Here is a 17,787-nt window from a genome sequence, read left to right as displayed (position 1 = left end):
TCAGAGAACCAGCCCTTTGTTTCATTGATTCGTTGTATGGTTTTCTGTGTTTCTATTTTGTTGATTTCAGCCCTCAACTTGATTATTTCCTGTCTTCTTCTCCTTTTGGGTGAGTCTGCTTCTTCTTTTTTTTTCTAGAGCTTTCAGGCATGCTATTAGGTCATTGATTTCCTTATGTAGGCACTTAGTGCTATAAACTTTGCTCTTAGCACTGCTTTCATAGTATCCCAAAATTTTAGATATGTTGTGCCTTCATTTTCATTGAATTCAAGGAAGATTTTAATTTCTTTCATTATTTCTCCCTTGACCCAGGAGTGGTTCAGTAGTTGACTGTTTAGCTTCCATGAGTTTGTAGGCTTTCTGGGTGTAGTATTGTTATTGACTTCTAACTTTACTCCGTGGTGATATGATGAGACACAGTAGATTACTTCAATTGTTTTAATCTGTGGGTGTTTTCTTTGTTTCTGAGAATGTGATCAATTTTAGAAAAGGTCCCATGAGGTGCTGAGAAGAAGGTATATTCTTTTTTGTTTTGGTAGAATGTTCTATAGATATCTTTTAAGACCATTTGATTCATTACATCTCTTAGTTCTCTTATTTCTCTGTTAAGTTTCTGTCTGTTTGACCTGTCCATTGTCAAGAGAGGAGTGTTGAAATCTCCTGCTATTAGTGTGTGGGGTTTGATGTGCAAGTCAAGTTTCAGTAATGGTTTTTTTTTGTTTTGTTTTTTTGTTTTTTTGTTTTTTTACTATGTGGGTGCTCTTGAATTACAGGCATAGATATTCAGGATTGAGACTTCATCTTGATGAATTGTTCCTGTTATGAGTATAAAATGTCCTTCTCCATCTCTTCTGATTGATTTTAGTTTGAAATCAATTTTGTTAGATACTAGGATACCCACATCTACTTGGTTTTTTTAGGTCCATTTGATTGGAAAACCTTTTCCCATCCCTTTACTCTGAGGTAGTGTCTGTCTTTGAGGTTGAGGTGTGTTTCTTGTAAACAGCAGAATGCTGGAACCTGTTTACGTATCCATTCTCTTAGCCTGTATCTTTTTATAGGTGAATTGAGACCTTTGATATTAAGCAATATTAATGACCAGTGGTTGTTAGCTCCGTTATCTTTCGGTAGTAGTGTTTGTGTGTTTCCCTTCATTGGGTTATACTGGTGGGGTGTTATCAGATGCCTGTGTTATTGTGGGTGTAGTTAGCTTCCTTGGGTTGTGGCTTCCTTCTAGTACTTTCTGTAAGGATAGGCTTGTGGATACATATTGTTTAAATCTGTTTTTGTCATTGAATATCTTGTTTTCTCCATCAATGGTGAATGAAAATTTTGCTGGATACAGTAGTCTGGGCTTGCATCCATGATCTCTTAGTGTCTGCAGCACATCTATCCAGGACCTTCTGGCTTTCTTGTTTTCTATTGAGAAATCAGGTGTAATTCTGATAGGTTTTCCTTTATACATTACTTGACCTTTTTCTTTTGCAGCTCTTAATATTCTTTTTTTTCATTCTGTATGTTTTGATTATTATATGGCAAGGGGATTTTTTTTGATCCAGTCTATTTGGTGTTCTGTAAGCTTCTTGTACCTTCATTGGTATATCCTTCTTTAGGTTGGGAAAGTTTTCTTCTATAATTTTTTTGAATATATTTTCTGTGCCTTTGAGCTGGAATTCTTTTTCTTCTTCTACCCCTGTTATTCTCAGGTTTGGTCTTTTTATGGTGGTCCCAGATTTCCTGAATGTTTTGTATTAAGAATTTGTTGGATTTAGTGTTTTCTTTGGCCACTGAGTTTATTTTTTCAATAGAATCTTCAGTGCCTGAGATTCTTTCTTCTATCTCTTGTATTCTGTTGGTTATACTTGTCTCTGTAGTTCCTGTTCGTTTACCCAGATTTTCCATTTCCAGAGTTCCCTCGGTTTGTGTTTTATTACCTCTATTTCAATCTTCACATCTTGAACTGTTTTCTTCACCTGTTTGATTGCTTTTTCTTGGTTTTCTTTGAGAGATTTATTAATTCCTTCCAACTTTTTGTTTGTCTTCTCCTCCATTTCTTTAAGGGAGTTTTTCACTTCCTCTTTAGAGGTGTCCATCATTTTCATTAAGTAACCTTTAAAGTCGTTTTCTTCTATATCTTCTGGATTAGGATGATCAAGTCTTCCTCTTGTGTGTCCGCTGGGTTCTGACGGTACCATATTGCTTTTTAGGATGTTTGAGGAGTTCTTGCATTGGCATCTTCCCATCCCTTTCTTCAACTCTCATGTCTCTTGTGTCCACCAAGAATTGGTCTCCATGGAGCTCTCAGGGAATGATGCATTGGGGGTGGAGTAGATGGTTGTCTAGCAGACCAGCTCCCTGCTGGTGTTAGGAATGCTGAAGGCACCTGGTTAGGGGTACCCCTGGCCTTTCTCCTGCATGGAGGTTTTAGGGAGTAGGGGTCTGGGGTCCCAGGGCCACTGTTGTCTCACCTCTTATGGCCACCAAGTATTGATCTCCAAGGAGCTCGTGGGAAACGATGTATTGGGGCGATGGGGGGAATTTTCGTGAGGTCTCAACTATAGACAAAGAACTACAGGAACTAAGGAGTGCAAAGAGTGGGCAAAACAATCTTTCCCGGGGAAGAAAGACACACACACATGTACACACACACACACGTACACACACACACACATGTACACACACACACACGTACACACACACACATGTACACACAAAAGTAACATCATTTGTGCTAAGCAGGTTGTATTTCTATATTTAGAAATACACACACACATGACAATTAAAGATAAAAGTACATGAATTTGAAAGAGCAAAGGTGGTGCATATGATGGTTTGGAGGAAGGAAAGGGAAGATATAAATGATATAGTTATTTTAATTAATCTCAAAAATAAAAGCATGAAAAATAAAACACCATGAAAAAGAAAATTTCTTTAAGTCTGCAAAGTACCAACATTCCATAATTGCAGATGAACAAAAACTGTTTCAGCTTTCTTCCTATTTCATTTTAATACCAGAGGACCAGGAAATTTAAGGGAGAGAGGCCTGAGGCCTGGGGAGCTTCTGGTGGCCTGAGCTGTGCTCCTTGTATGTGAAGTACAGGAGGTGACTTGAAAAGTAATTTGAAATTTTGTTGAAAGCTTTTATAAATAATAGAAAAACTATTAAAAACGTGAAATCCAGTTTCATCTTAGCTAATGTGTGATTGCTATACAAAAGTGACCAGTTTGAAAATAAGAAATGTGATACTCATTTTTAATAACATCAAATCCTATAATAATGCCATGGAATAAGTGTGAGAAGCAATGTATCAAGTCGACTAAGTAAAAGTTCAAAATCCTACTAAAAAGATAGAAAAGAAACCCAAGAAAATGGACATAGAGAATCCTTTTTTTTTTTTTTGGTGTGGAAGATTTAATTCAGAAGATGTCAATTTAATGTTAACATATTCTCAATTTAAAAGGCAATACAAACTAATTTTAGTATTTGTAGGAAAGTGGAATCATGAGTGATGATATTAGATCCATAAAATACACAAGATAAAATGATAAAAGCTCTAACAGTTAAGGCAGTTCATTACTAATGTTACTAAGTTAATTTGACAGGTAATGGAATCATAGAGCTCACACACGCAAAAGCACTTCCCTGGTCCACGTGACTGTAGTTTCCTGCCTAGACTGTTGCTATAGCTGGCTCAGCAGCTGTCCCTCAACTACACTTATCTCTGCATAACCTGACCTCATCAAAGTAGTAAGAATGATTGTTTGGGGGCATGAAACAAAGCCAGGTATGATAATACACGTAATTCCAGTGCTCACAGCGATACAGGGAGATGGCAAGTTCTCTCCAGCCTGAGGTATGTAGTTAGACCTTGTTTCAAAAGGAAAAAGTGGGAGGGGACATTCAAACAGAGGAACACCTCCATCAGAGCTCTGCAGTGGGAGGGGACATTCAAACAGAGGAACACCTCTATCAGAGCTCTGCAGTGGGAGGGGACATTCAAACAGAGGAACACCTCCATCAGAGCTCTGCAGTGGCACCTGTTTCACTCTGCACACTAACCAAGCACCTGCACTGGCTTTATGGCCCTGAGTAATTTTCTTCATGACCCTGTCTTCATCATTGTTTCTCAGTCACCCTAGGCTCTTTGATGCATATTGAATATACCCATATTTTGCCCTAGAAGATGTTTCCTCTAGAAACCTTGTTTCCTTGATTAGGCTAACTCCCAAACCTCTTTCAAGTCTTGGTTTAAGAGTCACCATGTCAGTGAGCTCCTCTACCCATCCTGGCCCTGTCACTCTGCACGGGTGGTCACCCTTACTCCCTCCTGCCAGGTGGACTTTTCTTCTCTCACACAGTGTTGTCGAGTGTTTTTTTTCATACAACAGACTATCGGTGAGTTTTGTCTACTCACTAATAGATTCTAGGGGTCTACATTGTGTTGAATCAATCGATAAATTGCACAAATCAGAGAAAATTGAGAAAATAAAGTATATATTGATATCATTGTAAAATAAGTGCTTGTAAATGCATACTATACTTGTAGAAGAATAGCAAAAGCGTTAATGTGGTGAGTTCTTGGTGAGCAAGAATTTCAAGAATGAGAAGAATAGCACATTCATAATCACCAGAACTTGAAGTTGTCACATTTTATTAGAAAATTTCCAGAATTTCTAATTCTGGAATTAAAAATTCTTCATAAAGTTGAGGCTCAGCTATTGGGAGCCATCAAAAGTGTTCATTTGTTCAGCCACAAGGTGCCCTGTATCTACCAAAAGTTCTTAAAGAAGCCCTGACAATGTCACAGCTTTCTGCTTCTCTTCATCGTCTGTCGTTGTTATTGCTAACAGTCGCGAGCTCTTTCCATACAGGTAGTAGCAGAGCATCTATTCAGTTTTAGGAGGAGATTTTCTTCACTGCACAGCTTCTCAATGCCATGATAACATCAGTGCTGCAGAGATAACTGCAATAAAAACTAGCATATATATTCTAGATAAGGTCTGACTATGTAGCATTGACTGACCTAAAACTCACTATGGAGACCAGTCTGACTTTAAACTCACAGAGATCCACCTGCCTCTGCCTCCTGAGTGCTGGGGTAAAAGTTTTAAGTCACCATGCCCACCCAGATATTAATAATGTAGAATTTGCAGTGTGAAGGCCAGCAAGATGGTTCAATGTATAAAGATGCTTGTCTCCAAGCCTGACAACCTGAGTTTGGTCCTCAGAACTCACATGTCACATGGTAGGAGGAGAGAAGCAGACCGTTTACATTGTCTTTCAGCTTCCACACGTGTGCTGTGGCTCACACAAAACTATGTAAATGTAAACATTAAAGAGTAGTCAACAAAATGAATCGCCTACATTTTCTTCCATCTCTTTTAAACTGAGAACTTAGGAAATGAATGAAATTTACATATTATGTGTGAAAGTATATTTTATTTGGTATTTTCTTTTACTGCTTGAATTCTGTACCAGTGGTTGCCCAGAACCACAGTTAAGAAACGTTTTTCTGAATCTTCACAGCACTCAGTGAGGTGTCAGAGCAGAGGGACTGTGCAAGTCACAAAGGTCAATGCGCCCTGTCTCCTCGGGCCTTTGTGTATGGATGGTGATGGCCATGACACATGCCAGAATGTAACAAATCATTAAATGAGTGCATTGGGCATAGTCGGAGCCGATAGTTGATATTAATTTTGGGACTACAGAAATGATGTGGCTTTGTGCACAGTTTCTTTCTGTAAGTTGAGAGGGGGTGCTGTAGAGGTTGGAAATCCTGTTCAAATACTACACTATCCCTTTTATCAAAGACAAGCCTAAGACCTTTGTGTATAGGTGCTAAATATGTATTGATAGTATAAATATCTATAGTCCCTGTAATGGCATTTTCAAAAAAATTGTGTCATGCATTTTTATCAGTTGTAGAACTGAAAGACATGAAAACCTTCCTAGTAATTAAAAATCTTTGGAAAAATTGCTGTATTAGATGACTAATATTTTTAACTCAGATTATTTTGTTCAGTTTTTAAGCATCTAGGAAATATGTTGTGTCTTATTAGAATAGCATACACTGAAGTCTTATTCTAGAAAACCATCATCTATTTTCTCAGATAATACTCATGAAAACTCAGGTGTTGGCTGCTCATACTCACATATTATACATGGAGAGGCTGGGGTGCAGCAAGTTTAAGAAATGTGTATATGTGTTGAGGTCTGCCACAGTGCCCAAAATGAATGGAAATAGAAGTGATGTTTTTATTCTAAAAAGATTGTTTTGACATTTCTCCCACTCTGGTATCATTCTCTGTCACATAGAGTGAGGTTAGTGTTACTCCAGTCAGCTGTGCTCATGTTGACTGCTTGCTTACCCTGGGAGCATGTGAGATGCATCCTATCATCTTAATGAGATAGGTATTAACTTGCAAGATTCTCACAACACTGCTAAGTTTTAAAACAATGAAGTAATAGTCAGATACTAACACCTAAGTGATAATGTTATACAGTGCTCAAATTAAACTCAGTTCCAGCAAGTATTTAAAGTATAGATTCTAAAACAAATTAATATTTAAATTAAACGTTACTCATTGTCTGCATTTATGCATTTATATAGACTGCAGAATGTACAAATAAAAAGAGGTGGTATAGAAGTGCCCTCGAGGAGGCGTACCAGCTCTACAAGTGTTCTCCTGAGCAAAGACTAGACGTGTGCTGCCTGTCCAAACGGGGTATGTGTAGTTCTTTCTTACTGTCCAGTCAGAGCACCTGGATGCTAAAGTATGTGTGCACATTTGGAAATCTCTGTCTTTTCTTCATATACAAATGTGGTTTCTGTTTATTGTAAAAGAATTTTCAAGTGAATTAATAGCAATATCTTGTCTTCCAAAATTATTGTCAGTGACTAAACTCTGTTTAAACGTAGGTATTGTAATTAGTGCTTCCTGGTATTTTATTTACTCTTAGACTGCATAGACCATTACTTCAAAGCATATAATTCAAAATTTAGGAACCATAGATTTAAAATGTATTCCTAGTAGAATGATTTTACATGAATGTACTAGGGTTTGTATTTTGTTTTATTTTTGAGAATACTGTTGTTTTCAAAATACTTGATTTTAAAATAAATTCAAATCAGGGGTGAGCTATATACTGACAATTTAAAATTTGTTTTGATTCTATTTCCATTATCTATGTGGACACACCATGGTGTGCTTGTGAAAGTCAGAGAACAACTTTAGAGGATCAATTAACTAATTCTGTTGGGTGGGTCCTAGGAATCCATCCAACTCAGGTCAAAAGGCAAGCTCCTTTACTGACAGCCTCCTCACAGGCTCACAAACATTTTAAAATCAAGTCTTCTGCAGGCAGCCACTCTCTGGAACCTCCTGCCGGTCTCCTTGAAGGAACAGAAATAGACTTGAATTCTCTGGCCTTTGATCAAAGCAGAATGGATCCACCTCTGCACTCAAAACACCAGTTAACAATACTCTAGTCAGGATCCCTTGTTTGTAGCCACGCCTGTTGTCAACAACTTTGAAAGTAAAAATAAGCTCAAACTCTCTGACCTTTAGTCAAGGTGGAACAGGACTCACGTCTCTGGGACCCCACACCTGACAAAACCATTCTCTCTCCTGGCATCTGTCAGATACCTGTAGCTTCTCAGCTAGGAGTGAGGTCTCCTGATCTGCCCAGTTCATGCTAGGGTGAGCTTCTGCAAGTCTTGTGCAGGCTCACGGCTGTTTAGAGTTTGTGAGTACAGTGACCTGTTGCATCCAGAAGACACCATTTTGTAGCAGTCCTCTTAAAAGCTTTCTGCCCCTTGTTCATGATGTTAAGAGCCTCGAGGGAGGGATTGTGACATGGAGGTCACATGTAGGGATAAGAAGTCCGCAGCACCTACTCTTTGCATCATTTGTGTTATTTCTATTAACATCACTCTATTGCAAAAAGGAAATTCTCTGATGAGGACTGAGAGCTGGACTAATCTATGGGTGTAAGTGTTTAGAAGGCAGTTGGATACTGTATCATCTTAGCAAGATGACAGTAGCAGATTCTCCCCTAGGATCCATGATCTCTCTGCCTCCAAGCTTTTTGGCCAGGTTTACTGTACCAGGTGTGAGTTTCTTCCTGTTGAGCAGGCCTTAAATCTAATCAGATAGTTGTTGGTTATTGCCTAAGACATTCATGCTGTGGTTATGCCAATAGGTATAACTTGCCAGGGGAGTTCACAAGTCCAAATTGGACCAGACTGTTAGTACCTTTTGTCTCATAGCCTAGCAGCTCACAGTACTATGAAAAGCTGTCCCTAAGGAGGGAGTCTTCTACGTTGGTACCAGCTTGATTTCTCTAAGTCCTGTGACCAAAGCATGTGGCATTTTCTGCCATAGGTTCTTACCATCAACTTCTGATGAGCAGCCAAGTGCGGTGGCAATAGCCTCCTCAATCTTCTTTAAAAATTATATTACAAGCGAGGTAGTCGTGGTGCACTCCTTTAATCCCAGCACTTGAGAGGCAGAGACAGGTGGATCTGTGAGTTCGAGTCTACCCTGGTCTACAGAGCAAGTTCCAGGACAGGCTCTAAAGCTATAAAGAAACGTTGTCTCGAAAAACCAAATATATATATATATATATATATATATATATATATATATATATATATACATTACAAGCATAATTTAATGCTTTCAAGCTTAATCTAGTGTTTTTGTTATATATTATATTAAATACATCAGGTATTTTCACTAATCCATCAGGTCATTTCAGGAAACATTCTTGAATCATAGATGTTGTGATTTATCATGCTTGGCCTTTAAATTCACTCACTTGAATGGCTGGCTCAGTTGGCATGGCACACTTAAGATTACGGTTGTTCCGGGAAATAATTGTAATAAACTCAAATATATGTGCAGTGATTGCAGTAATTTTATACCCCACGCAGCCTTGTGTCTATTACCTTAAGTTTGAAAGCAGGGTCCTTTGTGGAAAGATCTGACCTTCAACTGAGCCCTACAACAATAGTTAAGAGTTTTTTCTCCATTGCAAAAGTTTACTGTATATTCTTGGTAAATTTGTATGGGAAGCTTTTGATTTGAGAAAAAACACAAATGGCAAATAGTGTTGCTCTGGTTGCTCTCGGGCCAGAAGAGACCCTGACTACTACAGACGTGACTCCTTCTTTATATTGAAATGACATTTGTTAACAGCACGGGTTCAGCTCTGTGTTGTCACACGCTCTACCCATGTGCAGCCAGTCTTTTTGTTCAACCACAAAAGGCTTTAAAACATTTTACCTAAGTAATATAATCACTTGGCTGAAGGGGATTATGTCTTTTCCACTAGCAGTGACTTGCTCTCTCGGTGGTATGGACTGTCTTGGTCATCAGTATGCTGGGCAGCTCGTCTCCTGTTCTTTGACATTTCCTCTGTCCAGAGAGCCTCAAGAACAATAATTCTTTGGTTGGTTCTGTAACAAAAATGCTAAAAGTCTTTTGACTAAAAGTCGCATGACTTTTATATGTAGAATTTGATGTAATTCAGCCTGACTTTTGAGAGCCATGACCTCAGGACTTCATTTTTGTCCTTGAAGTAGCCAGTGCAGGAGGTAGAGGGGTATCTATGGGTTATGTCCTCACCAACACAGTATTGCTTTTCTAAACCTGCAGTTTCAGCTTTGAAAGGATTGATTTAATTTCTGGTGTGCTTAACATCCAGCATGGAGTTGTGTACAGTATTTAACTTCTTATTGTATCCAAAAATAGTTTTCAGAGGTTAGCCAACATTTAGATATTTCACTATAGCTAAGCAGCGTAGAGGCAGCTTGGAGCCTTTCTTCTGACAGTCTCATACTCCAGCCTAGAACTAATTACTTTAAATACGTAGTCCATGTTCTTTTGACCTGCAGCAATTGGTTTTAATGCGGGTTCTTTATTAAAATGGGCATGGCCGTTAGATGATATGTATAAAGAACTCAGATTAAGGTTCTGCCTTAGTTGCCCCTTTTCTTGTTTGTTTTATTTGACTAATACTCCAGCTTAGTAATTCTTTTAATGAAGCTTGAAAACTTGATTATTCTCTCTGTGTGCATGTGTGTGTGCTTGTGCGTGTGTGTGGCAGGATATCTAATACAAAAGCCTCACCCTTGCTAGGTGCTCACCACTAACTGTCTGCTCAGCCCTGTGCTCCACATTTAGAGTGGATTTGCCTATCTCTACTTTCCCCCATAATTACTCATGCTTTTACAAAATAGACTTCCATGTTTAGAGCAGCCTTAGGTTCACAAAAACTGGGTGTATGTGCAGTTTCCATATGCCTCTATCCACTCAGAATTCACCTCTCCCTGTTGGACCTCACACTGGGATTTGTTGTAGTTAGAAACGTACATGGACTCATCCTAGTTATCCCCAGAGGTCATAGTGCATATGAGGGTCCACTCTAGGTTTACACTGTGTTTGACAGGTATAATCTCATGTCTGTAGTGATATTTTACTTACGTTCAATAAATAAAGCTTGCCTGAAGACCAGAAGGTAAAACTAAGCCACTAGAGGCCAGACAGTTGTGGCACACACTTTTAATCCCAGGATTTGGGAGACAGAGGTAGATGGATCTCTGTGAGTTCAAGACCACCCTGGACCATACAAGATCAATGCAGAAACAGATCCAGGTGGCCGTGGCTCACATCTTAGTCCCAGTCCTAGGGAGTCAGATGCCTTTATTCTCAGCACTAGAGTGGAATATAAGGTGGAATGAAACTGGATTTTGTGCACTTTCAGTCTGAGGATTTCTTAGAGGTAAGAGTTCTCTAGTGGCTTGGCTGCTTTGCTTTTCTGATCTTCAGGTTGAACCCCAATATCTGATCTGAGTTTTTATTATTCATGCTACATGCATCCATCATCATCCTACTTTGGACGGTATTTCATGGCCTTAAAAATCCTGGTGTTCATCTCTTCTCCCTGCCAACACTCAGCAACTTTTCCTACTTCTGTCTCCATAGCTTTGCCTTTTCTGAATGTCTCATGATTGGAATCACAAATAAACCTTCCTTCTGCATCGGCTTCTTTCCTATAGTAATATACACTTGTTTCTTCTTTGCATGAGTCTATATTTTATTCCTTTTAGTGCAGAGTAACGTTCTACTCATACGTATCACAGTCTCCACCATTCATCTACCTAGGAACCTCTGGATTGCTTCAAGTCTAAGTAATTACTGATAAATGCCATTTTTACATAGACATGAAATTTCAGCTCCTTTAGTAAAAACTTAGAAGCGTGGTTGCAATACTGTGTTGGAGATGTGCTGATTTCCAACATTGTGTTAACAGTGACTGAGGATCCCTGCTGCTCTGCATACTCTCAGCATTGCGTTACATTGACATTCTCCAAGGGGCCGCCACCCCATGTGTGGGTCCTGTTATCACTGGTACTCAGTACTGCATATTTGCTCCTTTGGTTTTCTTTGCTGGTGTCTTTTCAGGACTTTTGGCCTTTGGTTATGTATTTACATGCCAATCTTCCAGCCTTAGCCTCCAATTGTGGGGGTTTAGGAGTGAGTGCAGCACCATGCCCAGCCCACCTCACCTTTTTTACTTCTCTCTCATCACCATCCCTTCTTTCCTCCCTTCCCTTCCTTTTTTATTTCTTGTCTGCCTTCATTTTGATCAGTTTCTCTTAATATAGTCTCAAGCCTAGAGCTTCATCACCAGGCTGCATCCTTTTACTGATGAGGCGACAAAGACATTCTTCATCCTGCTGCCCTGTCTTCCACCGTTTAGCATTTTTTTTTGACTCTCAGAAGTTTCCTGTTTCTTTACGTCTCCAGTCTGTTTTCTGTTATTTGGCTCTTAGCATTAGGTTTCTTAGTATGATAATAACAATTAGTTCACATTGTTCATCTGATAGGTCTACCACACCTGCCATACAGGTTCTGTCTGCCCGCCTGTCTGTCTAGCCATCCATTTCTTGTTCTCTTCAAAGTTGTTAGTTTTTTTTACTTTTAGCATGACCTATAAATTTTTATTGAAAGGTAGTGTGGTATACTGGATAACGGACTGTAGGTTCAGCTTTCAGTCAGCTGGACAGTGCTAACGTGCGGGGTTGAGGAGCATTTCTAGTCCTAGTATTAGGTCTTGATTTTAGGCTGTGAACTTGACAAGACCCCTCCCCATGCTTTTCTTCGTCATGCACTGAAGTGCCAAAGGACAGCTGCTGGGGCTACAGTTGTGTAGTTACTTCCCCCCAATGAGTGAGGCTCGGAAAAAATTCCAGTTCATTGGACAGTAGCAAAATAGCTGCTTTTGTCGGCAGATCTCAGAAAGAACATCTGCCAGATGTCTGGGTGAGTTTTCTTCAGCATCCCTGTGAGAACTTGGTGGCTCTCCAGGAGGACGAACTCACAGAAGCCTTCCAGATCTCATACCCTGTCCATGATGGATTTTGTTTCACAAGTTCGTCCACATTTAATCTCCAGGGGTGTGCCAATTGAGGTTCAGATTTTCTCACCCTTCCACTGCTGTCATGTAACATGCGGTGTCACATGTCTCTGCTCAGGGAAATCATAATTCTCTACATTGATCTGTTTCTCCAGATTGGAGAGCAGAAATGTGCCCCAAGAACCACTCTTCTTTGATGAATCTAATTATGGATTTTCAGTTTAGCTCTTAACTTGAGATGTGGTGGCAACTTTTAAATTCCTTGTGTACATGACCAGAAACTGGCCTGTCTTTTGTCTTTGGAAGAAGGTATTTTAGCTGTCACATTTAAAGAAGCTCAGAGTCACAGTTTACCAAGGTCATGGATGATATTAAACAACCACTGCATATGAATTTTTATTATTAACTTTATCAGCTATTGCAGTCTTACATAATGTTTAGACATACGCAGAATATCAGAAAAGAGGTGGTGATTTCTCAAAGTTGGAGAAATCACTGGCAATGGTGAATAGTCTGTGTGGACCTGAATGAAGGAAAATGATTTTTTTTGGATGAGGAGGGTTATCTTAAGTGTTAGGGGGATACAGGAAGGAAAGAGGACGCTGCACACGTGGAACCCGGTGGTAAGTATGAATACAATCACACACTTCCCTGGGCATTTGTTTTCTGTCCGTTTTTACTACTCTTTGGTAACTTCATACATGTGTACAATGATATATGAGACATACATTCCCTGTTTCCCCTTCCACTACCCCACTATGTCCCAACATCTCCCCCTTAAACAAGTTTCCTTCCAAGATCACTGTGTCCAATTAGTGCTGCCCATAAATGCTTGTGGACCATCCACTGGGCACAGGTAACCTACCAGTGGCCACATAGTCAGGTTTTATCAACATATGCACATGTCTATATTGTATTACCAAAATAATATCCTGGAATATTTTCCATGAGCTAGGTGGTTACTAAAGATTCTGGTCTCAGTGGTAGTCTGAGAAATGATACCAATGTCCACACTCTTGTGGAATCTTACCTGGGGCAGTGTTGGTACCTCAGTGGTCCCAAATGGAGGCAGCAGACACCGTGGACAGACTAGGGGCTTGCAATCAAATGGGTCTACTCTATCAGTACAACCACAGCAGTGTGCTGGAGTATCAGTTTCCTCAGTTGTACAGGGAAGATGGACGGCGTGCTCATTCAACGAAGCAGTGCAGTTTATGTGATGTTCTTATCCAGTGTCCAGCAGATGACAGGTGTGCAAGTAGAGATAGCATGGTCTCAGTTCTAGAGTCTCTGTACTCCAGAATACATAGACTCACCAGGAGCCAGACATTAGGCAGACTTGAGGCTAACTAATAAAATCAGATAAGAGTTTCTTCTTGACTTTATGGCTTTTGAGGAGGTGAATTTATTAGTATTTATTTAAGAGGGCCACTGAAAACAGTCCTGTTACTAATGTGTGAAAAAGTAGAAAATTGTAGTTTCATTTTCACGCATCTATTTGAACAGGAAGTGGTTGAGTTCTTTTTTAAAGTAGACATATTATATTATTTTGCAGATAGAACCAAAGCAGGTGCCAAAGCTGCTGTGGTGGCCAGGAAAAGGGTAAGACTGTGTTTCAAAGTTAACTTCAAATTCTGTTTTTTGAAGAAAGGCAAATTACATAAATTACATCATAAGTAATCTGATTTTTATTCTGAAGTTTGTTTGAATATGTATTTGCTTTCTTAGGCTGAGCATAAAAAATATTTGTGATGATTTCCATTGATTTTAGAATTAGGGCAATAAAAACACAGATGGACAAGGAAGCAAGTACTTTTATTTAAGTCATATTTCACATATAAACTTATAGCAGTGTTTATATATATTGTGTTACTGTATCACATGAGAAAATTAATTTTCTCCTAGAAAGTTTAAACAATTAAAGTTTATAACTTAACATGGTGATTAAACTTTAGAGAACAACATTGAGTAACTAGAGTTCTGGATAGAGTATTTTAATGGAAGCTTTAAAGCCGAGTACATTTAAAAATATACTTTAAAACATTAACACATTATTTTGAATATTATATGTGGAATAATGTCAAACTCTATTTACTGTGCAAAATATAATTAAGATAGTGACATCTTCATGAGAGTGTCCCATTATAGGAAATCACTGACGTGGAACGAGAAGTACTTATAGCATACACTTGGTCATGTGGTGCATCTGGGTTTTCTCTCAGAGTCCAGCGATAGACCCTGTGTGCACCCTGGGGCTCTGCAGACTGTGCAAGGCAGTGCAGCCTTGCCACTGCACAGTGTGGATAGAATTGGTTATTTCAGTCTCTTCTAATTTACATATCGAATAAAAAGTTATAAAAATATTAACTATTCCTATGTATCATTTCCACTTACCATTGTCCCACAGAAGGACAGCATTAGACTTAGAAAAATGCTACTCATTATAAATATGAGTGTAAATGTCATATGAAACACATTATTTCATTCAACTAACTAGTAAAATGTCTTGAGAACATGGACAAGTATATAAAACATAATCATTACTGAAAATATAAAATCTAATGTGAGGCTCTACAGCTTCTGTTCAGAATGCCTATTCTAACTATTTAGAAGATCATTCAGTTGTATAGACTTTGGGTCTTGTTAATTTTGTGTGTGATGTTTTTACCTGTTTGTAAGTTTCAAATACTAAATTTTATAAAAGTAAAACATTATTAATAAAAATGGCAAAAAGCAAACCAAGAGAAAAATATAACGTATGTCTTTAAATGCCAAACATGAGTCAATTCCTGCTTTATTTGCTGCTCTGACTCCTCCGTACACTTTTCATGATGAGAACTGCAAGCTGGGCTCTGGCTGGAGACTCCCCTGTACAGGACTGACCAGAGGTATTTTCCATGATACCAGGTAGAAGCTTCCTCTGTTTCGTCATCTGCCACTGCATGGTCACGATGTGGTGTGCTCACTCAGCACTTAGGATGAGTGTATCTTTTGCTTCTCAAGCCTTTTGAAATAGGTAGGCATGGGCTCCTTCTCAGGCCCATTCAGATGGAGAAATCTTGTGATGATGAAGCTGAGGCGCACAGGTGTCTGTGACAGCTTCCAGGTCTCACTGGGTCCCATCCCCACGTCTCCAGAGGCCCAGCCCAGGCCTTTTCCATTCATCTGCTTTTTACAAGTCAGACCCAGGAAAAATACCATTTTTGTCCATTGACAGATTTTCAAATTTTTATTTTTCTTAGAAACTCACCTTTATAAAAGCATAAATCACAGGCAAGCAAAGAAGGAATACTAGTTGAAGCAAAATGGGAGATATTAGAAATTTGTGCAGGTACTTTAGGTTATATTAGTTTTAAAAAACACAAGTAAGTTTGTTGAGGAGAACCTGGAGCATTAGATACACTGAAGTACCTGGAACAGACTGTGCAAGATGTGCCTTGTGGATGGGCAAACTTCAAAATGTAGTTACTTAGTGTACTCATAAAATAGTACTGGAACTTCTTATATTACATCATCAAAGTATTTACAAGTGTTATTATGGAAAGGGAAACTAATACGGACTAAACATATTATTCTTGAAATTACTGAAAGATTTGCTTTACTCAACATTTTCAGCCACACGGTCAAATGGATCCAACTCAAGTCCTCAGTCAGGCTTGGCAGTGAGCATCTTCACACACTGACCCATCTCTCTGGTGGCAGCGAGCATCTTCACACACTGACCCATCTCTCTGGTCCTGAGTACTTTCTCAAACTCTGGCTGACTTTGGATATTTCAAATCTCATCTCTGTCACTGTCATTTCCATTTTAATTATCATTACTTATTTTTTCTATATTTATTAGACATTATATTCCTTCAGAAAACTTTATCCATATCTTTACCCACTTCCCCTCTCTTCATCATTTGTTATTCCTAATTGATTTGTAAACATGGGCTCACTCATTAGTTATCTATAGTCTATCAGTGTGTTACAAGTTTTTCAATTGTTCACCAAAGTGTTTAACAGTTCCGGTAATTTTCTTGTCTTGGAGTCTTCAGGTTTTGTGACCTGTTGTAAAACATTGCCCCATCACTTACACACATTAGAGTTTGAGCTTGACTTCACGGTTCCTCTGTTGCTCTGGCCACAATGAAAAGGCACTTACCAGTACAACTTCCCCTCATGCCCCATGTCCAGATCACTTCCTTAGGACTGTTAGAGAGACTCCTGGAGACATGGCATGTTCTTCTTTCTCAGCAACAAACAGCAGAACAAAGATGCTTTTGCCAGTTTAGTCATATTCTGTTGTTCTAATTTGTATTTCTCCAAAGTTAGTTGCTTTTGACTTCTTAGTATTTTATTTTACAAATTTACATGAACTATCTAGATATTAGTAATAAAGCTATTCATTTTTCCTCAGATTTTGCTCTGTTATATCACACACTTTTCCTTTATCCCTAGAAGTGCAGATAGTAAACATTTGTATGTAGACACGTGTGCTTTCTACTTTGATTATTATACTATTAAAAATGTATTGGGGATAATATGGTGGGAAGGTTGAGAGTGGCATCTAGAGTTAGACTGTGAGTTACAAATTTCAAGTGTTATCACTTGCTGACAGTGTGAGCCAATATTTGCTGCTTAATTCTCTAACCTCCCGGTTTCTTTTTACGTGAGAATAAAAGTTTTGCAGAACAGTTTCTCTGACTGTGTTGCTCCACTGTATAGAGCTTTGAGTGAGGGTAAGGCTTTATAGATACAAGATGCTGAGGGAAAGTGAGTTTGTGTTCACATGCTATGTGAGTACAGGGTACAAAATGCTACCTGCAGCTTCCTAATCAGCTCTCCCAGTGCTGTCACTGGATTGTAAGCAGTCTGTCCATTCCCCACACCCTATGATTGGTGCATGTATTCCTTTAACACAAGGCATTTGATGTGTTAAAATATCTATTTCCATATCTAAAAATTATCTATTTCCATATCTACTCTTTATATTCATTAAGCAAGTTCCAAACTGTTTTATTCTCTCCGTCTTTTCTTTGATATGCGAACTAGTGACCCTTTATTACCTCAGTCTTTCTAAAACTTTTATTATTCTTGCCTGTTGACTTTTCAGATGAACCTTAAAATTATTTTTCCAAGAATATTTGGTCAGAGGAATACTATTGAGATGTTGATTGGTGTTGTAGAAAAACCTTATATGTTAATTATGGAGACTGTGTTTATTGTTCAGTACCCGCTCATGTGGAAACTAGCTTGTCTCATTCAACCTTCTTTAGTTTCCAGGGAACAGTCTTCTGTCCCTAATTAGCTTGATGCCAGCTAAGTTTCACTGGTTGGAAAGGATTTCCTTTTCACTTTATCCCCCAACCCATGTAGTG

At 38.8% G+C, this 17,787-nt stretch overlaps 1 protein-coding gene across 1 annotated transcript in view; it reads left to right on the top strand.

The window, feature by feature from the left end:
• Zcwpw2 (zinc finger CW-type and PWWP domain containing 2) overlaps positions 1-17,787 on the top strand; it is a 124,829-nt gene that overhangs the window by 66,302 nt on the left and 40,740 nt on the right. The window contains exons 4-5 of the mRNA XM_057768951.1: positions 6,612-6,726; positions 13,980-14,026. Coding sequence (XP_057624934.1) covers positions 6,612-6,726; positions 13,980-14,026 — 162 coding nt within the window. The remainder of the gene's footprint in view (positions 1-6,611; positions 6,727-13,979; positions 14,027-17,787) is intronic.

This window comes from Chionomys nivalis, chromosome 4 (assembly GCF_950005125.1).
Source record: "Chionomys nivalis chromosome 4, mChiNiv1.1, whole genome shotgun sequence".
Classification (NCBI taxonomy): domain Eukaryota; kingdom Metazoa; phylum Chordata; class Mammalia; order Rodentia; family Cricetidae; genus Chionomys; species Chionomys nivalis.
Note: the sequence above shows the minus strand (reverse complement) of the source record. Positions and strands in the feature narration are given on the sequence as shown.